At 36.1% G+C, this 18,424-nt stretch overlaps 1 protein-coding gene across 3 annotated transcripts in view; it reads right to left on the bottom strand.

The window, feature by feature from the left end:
* PTH2R (parathyroid hormone 2 receptor) overlaps nt 1–18,424 on the bottom strand; it is a 143,999-nt gene that overhangs the window by 83,284 nt on the left and 42,291 nt on the right. For all 3 annotated transcript variants that reach the window (XM_049106577.1, XM_049106578.1, XM_049106579.1), the window contains exons 6-9: nt 16,939–17,128; nt 15,309–15,462; nt 6,237–6,297; nt 3,178–3,244 (exon numbers count right to left, since the gene is read on the bottom strand). In XM_049106577.1, the coding sequence (XP_048962534.1) occupies nt 3,178–3,244; nt 6,237–6,297; nt 15,309–15,462; nt 16,939–17,128 (472 nt within the window). The remainder of the gene's footprint in view (nt 1–3,177; nt 3,245–6,236; nt 6,298–15,308; nt 15,463–16,938; nt 17,129–18,424) is intronic.

Genomic DNA, 18,424 nt, shown 5'->3' with positions numbered 1-18,424 from the left:
TGCACAAGATGGACATTCAACAATAAGTTTTTTACATTGTGATGATCTTGAGAAGGAAAAACTTCACCTTGCTCTGTGGGTTATAATAGGTGAGCTAATTTAGACTGGATGCATCAAGGAGACCACAATGAAGAAGTGGCATTTAAAGTGAGGAACAGGAATCTAAAAAAAGGAAGGGGTGGCCCCTGGGTGGCTCAGTGAGTTGAGCATCCACCTTTGGCTCAGGTCATGATACAGGAGTCCTGGGATCAAGCCCCACATCGGGCTCCTTGCTCAGCTGGAAGTCTGTATCTCCCTCTCCCTCTGCCCTTCCCCCCTGCTCCTTCTCTCTTTCTCTCCCTCTCTCAAGTAAATAAAATCTAAAAAATAATATAATTTAAAAATACAGCAAGGAATAGAAGGAAGCACATCCCAAGCTTCCAGGGCTACAGCACCAAATAGGGAATAGCCCTGAGGAGGCAGCGGTGGACAGATTCAAGGAACTGAAAGGAAAACAACGTGGCTGAGGTATTGCAAGTAAAGGATGCAGGCACGAGTGACAGGGTCTTCTCTAGACTATTTTGGGACACTGGATTTTACTGTAAGTGCAGGAAGCTCACTGGGTAGGGATACTGAACCTGAAGTTAGAATCCCACTCCACCTCTCACTAGCTGTGTGACCTTGGGCAGTTTCCTCATTTAGAAGATTAGATAAATCTGTGTAAATAAAGTACCCAGAACAGTACCCATACAATGCAGTGTCCATTGTTATTATTTGCATCGTCCTTCCTGGCTTCAGGACACTGAACAGCTAGCTGAGAGGAAGGAGCACCTCATTCAAAACAGTAGGATGGAGTTCGGGCACATCTCTTCCCTTACAGACTGATTCTACAGTAAAATGAGGGGATTTTAAACAAAACTGTAATAACTGAATTGCAATACTAAAACAGTAACTCAATGAACAAAAAGGTGCTCTTGAATCTTCTCTGAATGTTTTTAAGGATTTTATTTACTTATTTATTTGAGAGAGAGAGAGAGAGAAAGAGGCACATGGGTGGAGGAGGAGAGGAAGAGAGAGAGAATCTCAAGCATACTCCCTGCAGGGCTCGATCTCACGACCTTGAGATCATGACTAGGATATTATTAGATTAAATGGATGCTGTGATTTTGGAAAAACATTTAAGAATTCTTGCTTTGGAGCTGTCATCATTTAGTTCAGGAAGACGAAAATGGCTTCCATCTAAGTTTTCTTCAAAATGCTTATGCGCTGAGTATACCATCATTTCTAGCTCTATTTCTCCAACAGGGAATCTTCTAGAACCTCTATAACCACCTAACTTTACTGCTGTTCTTTGCAATTTAGAAACCTCAGCATATAGACTTCTCATCCATGTTGACAATGTGAATAGGATCTGCAAACAAAAAAACGAAGCTTTGGATAAAAAATCAACTGTTTCAATGGAAGACATCCTATAATTTACTTTTGTCTCCTGTCCTTTGCTTCAATTCTTAATTTTTAAAAGGATCTCTTGGAGTTTTAACACATACTTTCTTTTCATCAAATGAAAACTCAATGTTTTTAAATTTGCCTATATTTTCATATAATATTTAATTATCTCTTATTTCACAATTTCAGTACAATGTACCCAGGCACACAAAAAAAGTAGTAAGACCTGAGTCATCCCCTTAAAAAGAGGATAGTAAGTGATGGACAAGCAAACATAGTGGAGGATGAACAAGGAGGAAAGAAACTGAAAGGCTGGGCAACACAGATGATGATACAGTATCAGTGGATAAAAGGGAAATCAGGGTAGTAAACACCAGATGCTACTTTATAAAATTAATTTCTGTCTTTTTAGTTCACTGATGTTCCCCAGGGATATAGTTTATCACCTGATGGTTTGATGGGGTGGTTTATCACTAGACTAAGATAGCAGCACTTCATTAAAATTAAAATGATAAGAGTTCACAAATTTAAGTTATTCATTCATTTATCCACAGTACATTTCCAGCTTCTCATAGGACATAAAAATGAGGTCTAATTTGCTAACAGGCTGTTTTAGCAAGGATACAAACTAGCCTCTCTGGAAGTGTTCCATATTTTATTTCCCCCTATAAACATTTATGCAATGGGCTTCTGAAATGAAGAATCCCTTTCATGCTTCTCTATTTCTCTTTCCGCATTTTTCCTATGAGATAAATAAGCTTTTCTCCGATTCTGGATTGATCTTACAAAATCTCAGTCCCATTAATATAGCCGTCCCTCTGTACCCAGCATGGCAACATAATGACAAACCTGGGGATGCATTAGGAGACAGAAAACAAACTGAGGAAAGCAAGAAACTGGAGAACAAAGACAAAGTTAAAAATTAGGCTGCCACATTACTTTCAAGTGATTTAACAGTTAATATGGGAACATAAGTCCTCTTTTTAAGATGTTTATAATCTTGAATTATTACAAGTATAATTTCTTCATCAAACCATGGAGAAGCTAATGAGATAAAATCTTCAAGGGAAGTCAAGAGTAAACATTTTAAAGAGTTGTGTTAGACACAAAGAAGCATAACTTTGTTTTCTTTCACAACACAGATGTTATATGCAGGTGAAATACTACAGGCAGAAAAGATCCACACAATACGCACTGCTTACTTCAGTCTTTTTCCTGTGACCTATTAGACAGGATTCTGTGGGATATGTCTCCATATGGCATTAACTTAACTCCTCAGGGACGTTTGCCAAGTAAGAGCTTTTGTCAATCCTTTATAATGAATCATACTATCATTTTTCTCTTTCTCAGTAATTCCTCTGTTCTCTGGCTATTTGTCTTCTCCTCCTGACCTGCTACCAAGTAATCAGAAAGTTAAAGTGGAGCTCTAACATAATGGACGTAAAGGGGGAAAGGTTTTAAAGACCTTCCAATTGCCTGAACATGTAAATGTTCACAGATATTTTGAAGACCTGAATTGAACCCATGTGCTTGCTGATTAAAGGGAAGGATGTCCTTTCTGCATGGATCTCAGTGCCAGCCACAAAAATGGATATGATCCCCAGCCCAGACTCTCCCAACAGCTATTGCTGTAATGTGAGTCTCCTAAACCTTTGCAGAACAAAGTGAGAGACACACTGTCTCTCCATTTTAGCAGCAGTTTAATATGCATCCTCTTTCTTTCTTTCCATGACACAGGATTTTAACACTTACCCCGATAGCTGCTAAGATTGGGGCTTGGTAAATCCACTTGATGTTTCCAGCACTAAGTTCCCAGCATCTGAGACATGATAAAGAACTTTCATGAATAAATTGGCAAAGCAAATAGGCAGTGAGAATTAAGTAGCATTTTAAGTTTTACTGAACATTCCAGTCCCAAGCTTTTTATTAAAAATAAGTAGACAGGGATCCCTGGGTGGCGCAGCGGTTTAGCGCCTGCCTTTGGCCCACGGCGCGATCCTGGAGACCCGGGATCGAATCCCACGTAGGGCTCCCTGCATGGAGCCTGCTTCTCCCTCTGCCTGTGTCTCTGCCTCTCTCTCTCTCTCTCTGTGTGTGTGTGAGTGTGTGACTATCATAAATAAATAAAATTTTAAAAAAAGACTTATTAAAAAATAAGTCTTAAAAATAAAAATAAAAATAAGTAGACAAAAAGAAATCTCAGAAAACGCCCAAACCAGTTTAAAAAAAAAATGTGTAATGGGTCCTAGTTTCCATACTATTAGTGGTAGAGAAATATAAATATTGTTTATTTTTTATAGCAACAAGATTCAAAACCACATTTCCAGAACCACAAAAAAAAAAAATGTTACCTTTTAAATGTGGTGTACCTGGGGGCACTTGAGTGGCTCAGTCATTTGAGCATCCGACTCTGACTCTTGTTTTGGCTCAGGTCATGATCTTAGGGTTACGGATAGATCCCTATGACAGGCTCCATGCTCAATGTGGGGTGCCTGCTTCTCTACTCCCTCCTCCTTTGCCCTCCCCTCCTTACTCATTCTCTTTCTCTCTGAAATAATCATAAATAAATAAACAAATAAATGTGGTGCACCTGATACTTCATTTTTCTTATCACTGGAATGATAAAGTTCTCTCACTTTCAGAAGTTCTAGTAATTCTGTGTTATTACACATTGTAGAATACTGACAATAATGCATAATTCAAAATGAATGGGTCAAAATTGCTACAGGATTTGAAGATGCAACCTGATGTCTCTGGGGCTCATTTTATTCATCTTTCAAATCAGCGGATTGAACCAAAAAAATGCCTTAGGATTTATTTTCTCTAAAATTCCAAATCTGTTACACGGTTCTACATCTCATGGTAAAATTATTTAGCATTATCTAGTACCTCTTTGCTTACTCAACCCACCACTTCCAAGAAATCAATTAGCAGACATATGTTTTCTTGGACATTTCCAGTATCATTGTATATACACAGCAATGATGATAATGTTGATAACATTAACCCTAAACTGTTAACGTAACATTTGTATAGAAGTTGGAGTTTACAAAGCCGTTTCATAAATGGGATTTAATCGATTTTCAAATCTACCCCCTGTAAACTCAATCTTACTCGTAGCCAGGAATACTCTCATTTTACAAATGGGAAGGCTGAGACACCAAAACTGCCAATTAACGAATGGATGAGAATATACATTTCCTAGTAACTCACAACTTGCATGGAGTCAAACATTCTCTTTGCTAAACAGACACTCAACAAATGGAGGAAAGTGGCTAAATAGATCCCTAAGAACTGATCCGCAAGCATTGGAGAGTTCTCTATTATAAAACAGAGAATTTCACTCCTGCCCATTTGTAATTCAATTGGTTTTTTTAATCTGACAGTTACACATGCACATCAAGAGAAATAAGATAGTATATAAGAAAGGGATAATTATAGAATCTACATACAAAATGCAGTAATTTGAGAGAGATTTTACATGCGGGAGTGGCGCATCTGAAACATCCTGAAATGGTAGAGTACTTGTAGTTATAGTTTCCCTTTCTGAACACCACGAAATGCAGATATAATTTTATCATGTGAATGAGAAACACATGTGCTAGTAACGTTGTACACTTCCATGCAGTACAAATGCACGAGCTTGAACTCGTATCTCAGCAAAAAAAATATGAACTATTGAAAAGTCCATGATAGGCAATGGACTATTTCTGATTAAGGGAATAGGAAGCACTACAACAGGTAGAAGGACAAAGGGTAGATATAATGAAAATTGTCCTGTGTACAACGGGCATTGCCCATGGTGCACTCCTCATTATCAGGGGTATCTAAACAACTGAAGAGTGAGCAGCTGTCGGGGTATCGTAAAAGAATCCCTCTACAACATTCCTCCTCCACAGAAAACAAATACTACTGATCTTCATAGAAACCTCTAGTCTGCTCATAGTATTTATTGAGTGACTCTGGAGCCCCATCATCTAGACAAATTCCTTCTCTACCACTCATGGCTACACAATGCCAGGTACAACTTTTCTGGCCTCAGTCTCATAGGGCTGAAATGAAGTCCAATTAAATTACTATTTGCAGAACCCTTAGAAAGTGCCTGGAATGTATCATTCAAAATTGCTGGCTTCATCTTTATTATTATTTTTCTCCAATCTTTCCCCCACGTACTGGAAATGATCTTTACAAAATGAAAATTTATTGTCATTATCACTGAAAAAAAAAAACCAACTATCCTAGTATGATCTATAAAGGTCTGGAAGATTCTGGCCCCCATTTCTTCTCCAGCCTCATTTTTAAGCTCTAACTTTAGCAGAATCAAGGCTCCACCAACTTGAGAGGATAAATATCATTAGCTAGGATTAATGAAAGGATAAATCTTACTTTCTAATGGAATAACAATAAATAAAAACATTATTTTTGATCAGACATTATGTGGGAAAGGCTGATGTGGCTCCAACGGAGAGAAGAGATCTGAATATTGCCCATCCCAGGACTCAGGTGGTGTGGCCCTTCCACATGCTGGCATCATTCCTGTGTATTAACTTACCCATCTCTTTCCCCTTGCTTCTCACAATACATTTAAAATGATATTATAAAGTAAAGAGGTCCAGCTTCCTGATCAGGTCCATGAGTCTTTCTGTCCTCTGAGATGTATCAAAGGCTACAATCACATCAAGGTAATTTCCTACATGACATCCCTAAAGGGACATGTGATCAATAATAGCAGCAAGTGTAAATTCCAGGCAGGAAGACTGAGTCTTGAGAAAATCTGTTGCTCTCTCTTTACTTCTCCTTTTTTCACTCACCTTGCATCAGCCAGAGTTGCTCGTGCCACAGCCCAGGCCACAACAAATACTGCTGGGAACCCTGCAATCAAAAAGGGAATCAGAGGCCATATTTAATATTAAGGGAATTTTTAATCTCATACTCAGCACACATAAGAATATACTATTAAAATTTGAAAGAGAGAAAGACATGGTAAATGTTGATATATCAACAAGAAATTCCATTTAGTCTTCATCTTGTCCACTTAAGTGAACAAGGTACCTTGCCGTCATTTGTTCCTGAAAGTCTAAAGATTGAAGGTTGGCCCAATTTTCCCTTAAGGGATATAGGATCAAGCTTTATGGGGAAGGAATAGAAGTTGTTGGGGCCAGAAGCAGGCAGTGATTGGAGCACTGGACTTTGACTCCTGCCACCCTGACAGCTACATGCTCTCAAGGAGGAGTGAAGCAACATGACAGATGTCATGAGGAGCAGCGGGGAGGCTGTTTTAAAAAATTCAAACTTAGCCATTCTAAAAGTGCAAGCCATAAAGAAGCTATACTGAGAAGTTATAAAATTGGGAAGCTTGGATCAGTTTAGCCTCTTCTTTCTTTCGGCTTCATATCGGCTCAACTTAAGCATTTGCATGCATTTAGACCATAGCAAAGGGTGGCCACTACGTGAATCTGATTATTTGAGCATGAGATATGTATCTCTCATAAGTGTTAAACACCTCATGAGCTTGCAATGTCAAATCTATTACAGTGACTTTCCACAAGTCTGAAAAGGCTGCCCATGGTAAAGGCTGACTGTCCAGTTTATGTTATAGTTAATTAGACTCTTGACATCACATACAAAAATTCACAAACCATAACTTTTATGGAACACGACAAAACAGGACCAAAGGATTTAATGGACAACTTCTTATTCTGTGGAATTTATGAAAGTGGTTTTAAAAAAGGAAAGAAGAAAGAAAAAAAAAAAAGGAAAGAGAGAGCATAATGGAAACACTGCAGAAGTTAAGAAGCACCTATAAAGGGACAGGAAAAGTTTTAATCTAACTTAGATTATTGAACACAATATTAAACTCTTCACTTTTAAAAACACATTTGTCATTTTTCAAATACTCTTATTTTAGCAAAAAAAGTGGAAAAGAATAGGTTCAGATTAAGGAAAATGCCATTAAAAGTGAAAATAAGATGATTCACTGCAATAGAAAATGTTCTGGCCTCCTCAGTGATCACTTAATTGAATTTAGCCTCAGCCTGCCTGTGTGGCTATTTAATTTTATGATTCCACATTCAAATCTTATTTATTGTTTGTATAGAACATCTAAATTTCAAACATAATAAATAAATATGCTCAAATTCTATGTTCCAAGAAATTGGTGGTTTTTTTTTTTTTTTTCAAAGTAAATCTACTCAATTCTGGTTATTTCTTAGGTTCACTTCACATATTTTATCTATCTTTCTATTATCTCTATATCTCCTCACCTACTTATCCAACCATCCATCTATCCCGTAACCATTTATTAAGTGTGTGTCAAGTTTCAGAAGATAAAACAATAAAAAGATCAACAATATCCCTTTTTTTCTTAAGCATATTCTGGAAGGAGATACAAAATTAATAACATAACTTTGGTTATCAATCAGCACTATGAAGAAAAAAAACAAGAATGATGCTGTATAATGAAGTAGAGCTCCTTCTGACAGGGTGGTTCAAAAAGGCCTGATGCCTTTACTGATTTCCTGCCTTGGCTATCTTTAAAAAGCATCTGTCTTTGATCAGAATTTTCACATTTTCTCATTTCCAGGTCTTTATCTTTTGCTTCCTTTACAATCTCCTGATCAAGCAATTTCCTGAATAACGTTCTATACACATTGATCAATGGTGCTTGAGTTGGAATTCTGTTTTAGATGATAGAACAAATATCTTATATTAGACACCATGTCTTAATGAAATTACTTTTCTCGTCATCTTGGAATACTCTCGCTCACAAAACTAGCACAGACGCAACCATGGAAGAAAAAAAAATTGAAAAAAAAATTGAAAGCATTCTGGGATTGGAGGATTTTTGATCACCAAACTTAGTATCATATTATTACATAATTGAGAACACATAAATACAGGGGGAAATGTTTGAAATTTAGATGTTTATTTTAAATTTAAATGCTAATTTAAGTAAATTTAATGTAAATTTGAATGTTACTCAATATATGCATTTACCTTGAGAGCAGTTATATTCATAAAATATGAGTATAAATAAGTATCTCTGAGAGGGAGGCAGTCTCTAGCCTAAAAAGAAATAGATGTGGGTTCTTGTGTGGCTCCATTAAAATGAAGTTTTGGACTAATAGTAGTCAAAAGGTTTTCACAACTAAACCTTTTCTTCAAATAAAAACTTATGCAGCAACCAGCTGCATAAAACAGAGATGCTCTGAAGCCAAAGAGGGTTAATAGTATCTTCTCACCTTGGTCTATGTAGTTTCATCTTGTTTGGGATTTTTCAGAAGCTTCATAGAACCATACCACACCCTTACCCTCCTCCTGTGGTGCTACTGTACTATTGTAAAGTCACAGGTTGATCATAAAATGTAAAGTTGGGATGCCTGGGTGGGTCAGCGGTTAAGCATGTCTGCCTTCAACTCAGGGAGTGATCCTGGAGTTCTGGGATTGAGTTCCACATCTGGCTCCCTGCATGGAGCTGGCTCCTCCCTCTGCCTATGTCTCATGAATAAATAAATTTCTCATGAATAAATAAAAATCTTTTTTAAAATAAATAAATAAAGTGTAAAGTTAGTTCTAAAAAATAGAGACCCATCATGACATAGGATGCCTAGCTTTGCTACAGACATATAGTATCTTTCCAAACAGAAACCTTGATTCTCCTAGGAATCCATCCATGTTGACTGCTCAGAGATGTAGCTCTAGGCTATGCTTCCAGTTCCCTCACTACTCATCACAGAATGCTGGAATTCAAAACCCATCACCTATGTTTTATTCATTCTCCATATGATTTTGGCATAATTGTTCTCAACTCTCACGAGATTCTAAGCCAGTACTGAATGAGTACATCTCTCTTTCCAGAAAATTGCAAAGCCTTTGAAGTCTTCCATTGTCATAAAGAAGAGTGTCTATTCAAGAAAAGTTAGAAGAGCTACCTCCTCCTGAGATGGAATTGCTACAGGAAACAAAAGAAATATTTTAAAAATATATCTAACTTATAATCCAAAAATTAGAAGAATTATTAGAAGAATAGAGTAAGGTATTGTGGGAAAAGATCAGTCTGAAACAGAAGAGCTACAATAAAAAAGAAATATGTTTACTGAATTAAATATTGCCAGTGGGCAGAAAGTGTAAAAGATTGAATTGATGGAGATAAAATGAAATCTTGAAACCAGCTGAACCCACTAAGATAAATCTACGTAATTGTTACGACTATAAATCTAAACATGACTATAATTTGTTTTCTTTAGAAGAGGTAATAATCTATATAATTTTAAATGGAGCATGGGTAGCCCGGGTGGCTCAGCGGTTTAGTGCCACCTTCACCCCAGGGCCTGATCCTGGAGACCCGGGATTGAGTCTCACGTCGGGCTCCCTGCATGGAGCCTTCTTCTCCCTCTGCCTGTGTCTATGCCTCTCTCTCTGTCTCTCATGAATAAATAAATAAAATCTTTTAAAAAAATAAAAAATAAGTGCTTAGGAGCAAAACCCCAAATTATATGTACAAAGTTTGGGGAAAATGATAAGCAGAGAGATTCAACTTTTGTATCTTTCATAAAGTAGGGTTAAAATTTTGATCGTTTTTAACTAATTGTTAAATGTAATTTTAACTTTAAGGCAACTTTCAGCATATGTAATAATGGCATTAAAAATCATAAGGGAAGGGAGAGATAGCTTTTCTAGATTTTTAAATTTTGCTTGAAGCCAATTGAAAATTATTAATTGTATGAAGGTATTATATTGACTATCATAAATTTTTTGGAGAATAGATCTTATGAACTAAATATTTTGAATATAATATATATGATCAGAACAGCAAAACACAAAATAAAATAACCTATAGGGTCAGACTACATGCTAATTGTGTGCAGAGAATTTAACACATCTGTATTTCAATTATATTTACTGCCAACTGGATAGTCAAAAAATATTTGCTGAATTGAGATCACCTGATACAGAGATAATAAATCTCCTGATTATCTTCAGAGAATACAGAATATGAAAATATTCTACAGGAAAGCTTGGCAGTGGAGATACAACTACATGGTATAATCAGGATACGTGATCTTATATGATAATATGTACATTCTGGCATCTTATCTGACAGCTAGAATTAAGGATGATTGCTAAAATAGAAGCAAATTACCACATTAAGTAAGGATAAAGAAATAAGACTGACACCTTTTAAACACAAAATCAAATACATAGAAAAAATAATATATACTTGAAAGAAGAAAATGGAACCAAGAATAAAGTGCCTTATTTATGAGAAAATTGAAGCAAGAATAGGGAAAATTTAGAATGTGATTGGTTGAAAGACAAATAATATAGTCATCATTGGAATTTGCCTTTACTCCTCTATACATCTTGTTTTGTGATGAAGATGTGTAAAAACAGTTATTTTAAACATTTGCCTTCAATTTACTAAAGGTCAGATACGGCAGCATCTGCTCCTCTTTAGATTGTAATTTCCTTCCCTTCCAATTTATTCTTAAGAATAAGCAAGGGCAGCCCAGGTGGCTCAGCGGTTTAGCACCGCCGTCAGCCCAGGACATGATCCTGGAGTCCCAGGATTGAGTCCCACGTTGGGCTCCCTGCATGGAGCCTGCTTCTCCCTCTGCCTGTGTCTCTGCCTGTGTGTGTGTGTGTGTGTGTGTGTCTCATGAATAAATAAAATCTTTAAAAAAAAAGAATCAGCAAAATCAATGTAAGTAATATAGCCCCACATGTCACTATAATGTGAGTAGTAAAGTTCTGACTATTTATTTAGCTGAAGAGAGCTTAAAGTTATCATGGTTGGGTCCAATAAGTAACAAAGGAATCCAAGCACTCCTCTCTAGTGAAGCCAATAAATGACATCATTGGAAGGAAGTATGAAATTGGATTCACTACAAATTACTCTAGTAGAAGATCCTGCAAAGCAGCTATAATGGTTTTGATCATTATTTTTCTTATAGGAATTTAGAAAAATGAGTCAGAAAGCAAAATGATATTCTAAAATCAGACTGTCAGTGATAAGGGGAAGATAGTCTATTAATCAAATAGACTTAGGTATTTACTTCATTAAATAGAGCTACATTTAAGTAATGAACAGATATTCTTTCTTCTTAAGACTTTATTTATTTGAGAGAAAGAGCATGGGCATGCAAACACATGAGTGGGGGGAAGGGGCAGAGGCAGAGAATCTCAAGCAGACTCTGGGCTGAGCTTGGAGCCTGATGCAGGGCTGAGGCAGGACTGTACTTGGGGCTTAATCTCACCATCCTGAGATCATGACCTGAGCTGAAACCAAGAGTTAGGTGCTTAACAGCCTGAGTTACCCAGGCACCCCAGTAGCAGGGAGATATTCTTTAAAGAATATGACTATAATTATATATGCCCTAAACTAGAGCATTTTTAAAGTGGAGTAGCAAAGAGAGAGAGTCAGAAGGTAGACTAAGTGGGGAACTGTAATTCTATAAAGATTGGTTATTGGTGTTTTAGGTTGTGGTTAATTGTATGTGATATATCACATGTAAAATGCTTTCAAAGCAAGCTTCTGTGTAAAGCCTAGTTGCTCTTCTGTTTGTTCTTAAACCATTTGATGAAAAGAAGACTTCAAGTAATAATGTTTATCTACTGTAGTCATCATTCCAATGCCAAAGTTCTTGTGGGCAAATCAATGAATTTGTTATAGAAAGGTAAGAAATTCATACTCATATAGAAGCTCACTATGATGCAGGAAAACACATGAGGATTCGAACCTGACAGCCAAGAAAGAATTCTTGAGACATCTTTGGTGCAAAAAGGTGATTTTATTAAAGCACGAAGACAGGACTCATGGGCAGAAAGAGCTGTACCGGGGTCATGAGGAGTAGCCTATTATATATTTCAAGTTGGGAAGGGGTAAGTCCCTAAGGAACTTTGGAAGCAAGGTTTCCAGGACCTTGAGGGGGGCTACCTATTGTTGGGAAATGGTCATTTATAACTAATAAAACCTGAGTCATGAGACCCTTCAGATGTATATCAGTGAGTCATTTGCTTGGGGGACAAGATCACCAAAATATATTTCTGGCACAGAGATAAAGGAAATTTCCAAAGGAATTTTTATGTTAAAATATATTTACAGGATCTTGGGGGTTTGACTAAGACTACCTGTTGCTCTTAGCAAAGTATTAACATTGAGTCAGTTGAGTCCCTAGAGGAAATGTCACTCTGCCTGTTTCAAGGACTTGTCAGTGGGCTGCAGGCAGTAAGGAAATTTAACAATTTTTCTTCTGCCTTTGTTTCTTACATCAACTGGACTATATTTTATTGTTTTTCATAGAACTAAGGTTTGAAAACTAGTTTCTTGCATTTAAGTGAGACAAACTCCTGAATTTAAAGAGGAACAGACTGAGTGATCAGAGATGTAGAGAACAAAGGCAAAAGGAAATGTAAATAAAATTAAACTTCTTTATAACTTGCAGCCCATTGACAAATACTTGAGGCAGACAGAGTATGACTTTCATCCAGAAACTACCAACTGTCTTAATGTTAATGCCTTGCTAGAGGTAAAAACAACCCTAGCTCGACAACAGCTTGGCCTCCAGGATCCTGTTAAGTTTTCTTTAGCATCTGAAAATCCTTTTGGAAACTTTTTTGTCTTTACCTCCCCCAACTGCAAAGTATATAATCAATTGCTTCTCATGATCTCAGGACAGCTCTTTTTGCCTAAGGGTCCTGTCCCCATGCTTTCATAAAAGCACCTTTTTGCACCAAAAAAAAATGTGTCAAGAATTATTTATTCACCATTTGCTCATGAACCCCACTTCAAATCACATCAGTAGAGACCAACTAAGAGTTACTGGAGGAGCTGGCTATCAACCCAATAAATACACAGAGGAAAAATGAATTCATTATGTGTGACCAGTGGTGTAGAGACCCAAAATACAAAATGTATCTCAGACAAATGTCTACATTCATTGTTGAATTTTCTACCAACACCTTTACCGACTTCTAGTAATTATGTGGGTACACAGATATCATTTTGATTTGAAGGCAAACTACCACAAACTATTCAGGAAATTTCCAAAGTACCCTAAAAAATAAAATGTCTTTTTTTTTTATTTTTAGTAGCTGCTAGTCAAAGGGAGAGCTTTAAAACAGACAAGCTGCCTTCAGAAATAAAACTTGAGTCACAATAATCATTTCATAATAAATGAAATATTATAGGAAATAGACCCTCTGTCTTCTTAAAGGTTACTTAGTAACTAGCAGGAAATTCAATATTCCCTCTTTCACATTTTCTAATGTTAAAAAAACTATATTGGGACGCTTGGGTGGCTCAGTGGTTGGGTGCCTGCCTTTGGCTCAGGTCGTGATCCTGGGATCCAGGATCGAATGCCCATCAGGCTCCCTGCGAGGAGCCTACTTCTCCCTCTGCCTATGTCTCTGCCTCTCTGTCTGTGTCTCTCATGGATAAATAAATAAATCTTAAAAAAAAAAAAAAAACACAATATTAAAGCCAAACAAGCAGAGCCAAACAAGCAAAATAAGAAATACTCTTATTTTGGAGGAAGGGGAAAAAAAAAAACCTTCAAATTTAATCTTGAGCCACTCAGTTAATTTTTTCCTATGCTGAGCACCTATAATGTGGATATTAAAAAAACAATGGAGATCTGCAATTGTTAATCATGAGGCTTCTTAAATGTAACTACAGATGAATTTCAACTTCTTTTAAATTTGAACAAACAAGCAACATCCTTTTCCCCGTGTCATGTTGACTTAGTGCTTAGTCCAGTCTAGTGCTGACAAGGCATTTTTGGAATGTGAGCTGAATACCCTTTTTCCAAAAATTACTTATGCAGAAAGTAATTTGGATCATTCTCTTCCCAAAGACATGGAAATCTACATAATTATTTGGGAATTTGTATCATTAAATGCAGCCAAGATAGTCTTATAAATTCCTTTCTGGTGTTCTCATCATACAACCTAAAAATACAAATCAACTATTCATCACTATAGCTTAGAAATTTAAAAATCAAAATATGTAGGATGAAATTATTGCTAAGTCAGGACATTGACATCAGTTACACTAAGCACAGCAATTCTCAGTGTGTATGGTTAACAATGTGTTCTTATATTTCCACCAGAAAATTCTCTCAAGAATCTGACCTAAGAACACTAACCATAAGTTAAACATGAAAATTTTATACCACTGGGAGGATTTTAAACTTGATCTTAATAACTTTCCCCAGTGGTAGGAAAAGATTTCAGGAAAATGCTGCAAGTATGCTAATGACAGGTCATGTAGGAAAACGTTGGGTTCAAAACAGTTAGGAAAGAATTCTTGAGATGTCTTCGGTGCCAAAAGGGGGCTTTATTAAAACACGAGGACAGGACCTATGGGTAGAAGGAGCTGCACTGGGGTTGTGATGGGTGTCTGATTCTATACTTCCAAGTTGGGGGGTGGTTAGGGACAACACAAGCCTCCAAGGAATTTTGGAAAGAAGGTTTCCAGGACCCTGCGGGAGCTAGCTATTATTAAATAACAATCATTTATTACTGTTTGGTAAAAACTCAGTCTTGAGATCGTTCAGATGTATGGCAGTGGGCCATATGCTTGGAGGATGATTGCTAACATAGATCTTGTGGGGTAGAGAGAAAGGAAGTTAACATGTAAAAGAAGATTTACAGGATCCTGGAGGTCAGCATAATGTTAAGATTGCCTTTTGCCCCTAGCAAAGCATTAACATGGAGGCAGCTGAGTTCCTAAAGGAAATGTCACTCTGCCTGTTCCAATGACTTGTCAATGAGCTGTAAGTAGTACGGAAATTTAATTTTTTCTTTTGCCTTTGTTTGCCATATCAGTAGCTTAACAGAAATCATAATCCAGTTTAAAAAGAAAGGAGACATAAATACCTTACCCCAGCCTATCAAGGTGAAGCCCCATAAGTATTTGGTGTCCGAAAAGAATGCCACAAAGATTAGACTATGCAAGTAGAGACCTTCCACCAAGATCCAATAGTAATTTGTAGCCAAGAAGTAAATGAACATCACAACAGCAATCTTGCACCCAATCTGTTACAAATAAATCAGAATTGCCTCATATTAGAACTCTTAATTGTACTACATGCAACATCAGACCATGAACAAGTCGTTCTGTATTTCTTTTTTTAGAATCTATTTCCTGTATATAGGAAAGCCCAGACTACTGAAAGAGATCAGAACAAAGTTATTTTAAGACAGCATCTCTAAGACTATGAGCTCAATTCTATTTTTAAAATAAGGGTTTTTTTTCCTTTAGGGCAGCTTGGGTGGCTCAGCAGTTTAGTGCCTGCCTTCGGCCCAGGGCGTGATCCTGGAGTCCTGGGATCGAGTCCAGGGCTCCCTGCATGGAGCCTTCTTCTCCCTCTGCCTGTGTCTCTGTCTCTCTCTCTCTGTGTGTCTCTCATGAATAAATAAATAAAATCTTTTAAAAAATTAAAAAATAAACTTGAAAAAAAAGATTTTTTTCCTTTAGAAGTAACCAAAAAAATCACTTTTCCTTAATTTTCCCTGTTTATAAAATTAATACTGGATCATCAGAAAAAATTAAGAAAGTACAGAAAAGCATAAAGAAGAGGTATTAGCCACTATTCTACCACAAATTTATTTTATTCTCATCTTTTTTATGCTTCAAAAGTCAATGGCTAAAACAATAAACAATATATCTTATGAATCTTTGGATTGGCTAGGTGATTCTGCTGATCTGGGCCAGGCTCAGCTAATACTGGCTCAGCTCACTCACAGACCTCTACCCTTCACTGTTCACTGGTACAGTATCACTGCCACTTCATTCTTTTGGATAAACAAGTCACAAAATCTAGCCCAGAATCAGAACCAGCAGGGAATACAAAGTTACAGGACAAAAGCCAAAGCCACAGAAAGGACATAATTTATACCATCAAGACATATAATCTATTATACTTAATTTCCAGATACAGTGCATCAGTGATCTAATTAACTGAATTATTAAGTGATTGTATTTACTAAATAACACCAGGACATTTCAGAGCTGAATCAAATACCCTGGAATTTTATATTGGAACAAGTCTTTGAATCTACAATAAAGAAACTAAATATCATGAGCTTTTAAAGAACACACTTCAAATAAATAAATAAATAAATAAATAAATAAATAAATAAATAAATAAATCACACTTCTAGTTTTGCAAGTGGGCTTTTTACTTTTTGAACAGCATAAGCCATGACAGCTACTATGAACCATACATCAAATGCACTCGAGTCATGTGATTTTTTTTTGAAGTTTCCATTCCAGAATGTTCTTGCAGAAAGAGCCCAAGACTTTTAATTGTCTAACATGATGACTGATTAGGCATAAAGCTTAAGTACAGAATTGAGGTAGTAAACATCATTATATAAATTGGTCACCTATTTCGGTTCATTCAGAGATTACATAAGCCAAAACAAGTTAATATTTAATGGACTGTAAAATTTTACTTGTCTGTAATGTGATATGAATCAGTAATGAAAGAAAATGGTGAAAACACTTACATACTGTGATTTGTCCACAGAAGGCATTTCTATGGAATTTTGCAGGTCCTCCTGCATCAACAGAGACTGTAGCTCCTTTACTCCTATGTGAGCATGGACCACTTTGTCCTTGACAAAGATGCTTGCAGCTCTCAGCATGAAAGACACAAATAAGTGCATGTGGATATAGTTCCTAGTGCAATGCAATCGTCTATGGGGAGAAAACATTTAATATTTAGATTTGAATGAAATTTGAAAGGGGGAAAGAAAATAGATAAATGAGTCCTTACACCTCCAAAAAAGAAGAAAATCTAGTAAACCTGAACAAAGACAGAAACCCATTACTATCTATTTCCAATAGAAACAGCTGGGATCAAAAACTAAAATATTCTGAGAATAATTTCAAACTTATCTTCATCTACTACCATGTTTATCCCAATTTTGCAGAGTGAACTATTATACTATAGCATTATATGAAACTGTGTATTAAAGTAATAAATGAATAATGGAGAACCACATTTTGTAAAGGGATAAATATTGTTAAAAGTGGAGCTTTCACATTTTCAGCACATTCTCTATCAGAAAAAGTAAAATATTTTGATAGCATTATACAGCTTTATGTCCTAGTAATGTTAAAGAGTAAACAAGCTGACTTTAATATAAAAAGTTTGGTTTATAAAAGAATATTAGACACAAGTCATAAACACACTTAGGAGTAGACCCAGTACTACTAATTTCAGTACAAAAAGCTAATTCCAAAAGAAACCTTTTCTTAAAAAAAAGAAAGAAAGAAAGAAAGAAAGAAAGAAAGAAAGAAAGAAAGAAAGAAAGAAAGAAAGAAAGAAACCTTTTCTTAAGTTTGGTGGGAAAAACAATAAGAAAAGGTTATATAATCTGGCCCCCCTCTACCATCGCTTGACCATGAGAAAGTACAACTTTCCTGTACAATGCTCATACTAATACTACTTCTCTTCCAGAAAGGACAAACTCCACAACTGTAAGGGAGTAAGAAAAATTTTAATCCAATAATATATTTTTATATCTCATAATATAGGAGAGCTAGGCCAAATGAGAATGAGCTAAATTTAGACATTTTGGCATTGTTATTTTGTTAGTATGTTAGGGACATGTATGCATGTCTGTTGTGCCCAGATAGTCCTCCTCATTGATTGATTTCTTTTAGGGAATGTCTTCACAGATGAGCAGAATTTGACCACATAGGTTATCAGGTATTGGTGGAAATTTCTGACTGTGAATAGTGCCATCACAGTATATAAATAGGTACTGATTTTTAGAAGACTCAACACTATTTACTATCAAAAAAAAAAAGTATTTTGTTTTGTGAAAAAAAAAAGAGATCTGAAATTTGTATAATATTCTGCTATGTAGCATAGTAATTATATAAAAAGTATTCTATAGAAAGAACTTTTAAATAGAGTAATAAATTTCTATGTGAATTGAAGAATTACTACTTAATGATTTATATCCTCCTGAAATTTTATGTAGC

Source organism: Canis lupus, chromosome 37 (assembly GCF_003254725.2).
Source record: "Canis lupus dingo isolate Sandy chromosome 37, ASM325472v2, whole genome shotgun sequence".
Lineage (NCBI taxonomy): Eukaryota > Metazoa > Chordata > Mammalia > Carnivora > Canidae > Canis > Canis lupus.
Note: the sequence above shows the minus strand (reverse complement) of the source record. Positions and strands in the feature narration are given on the sequence as shown.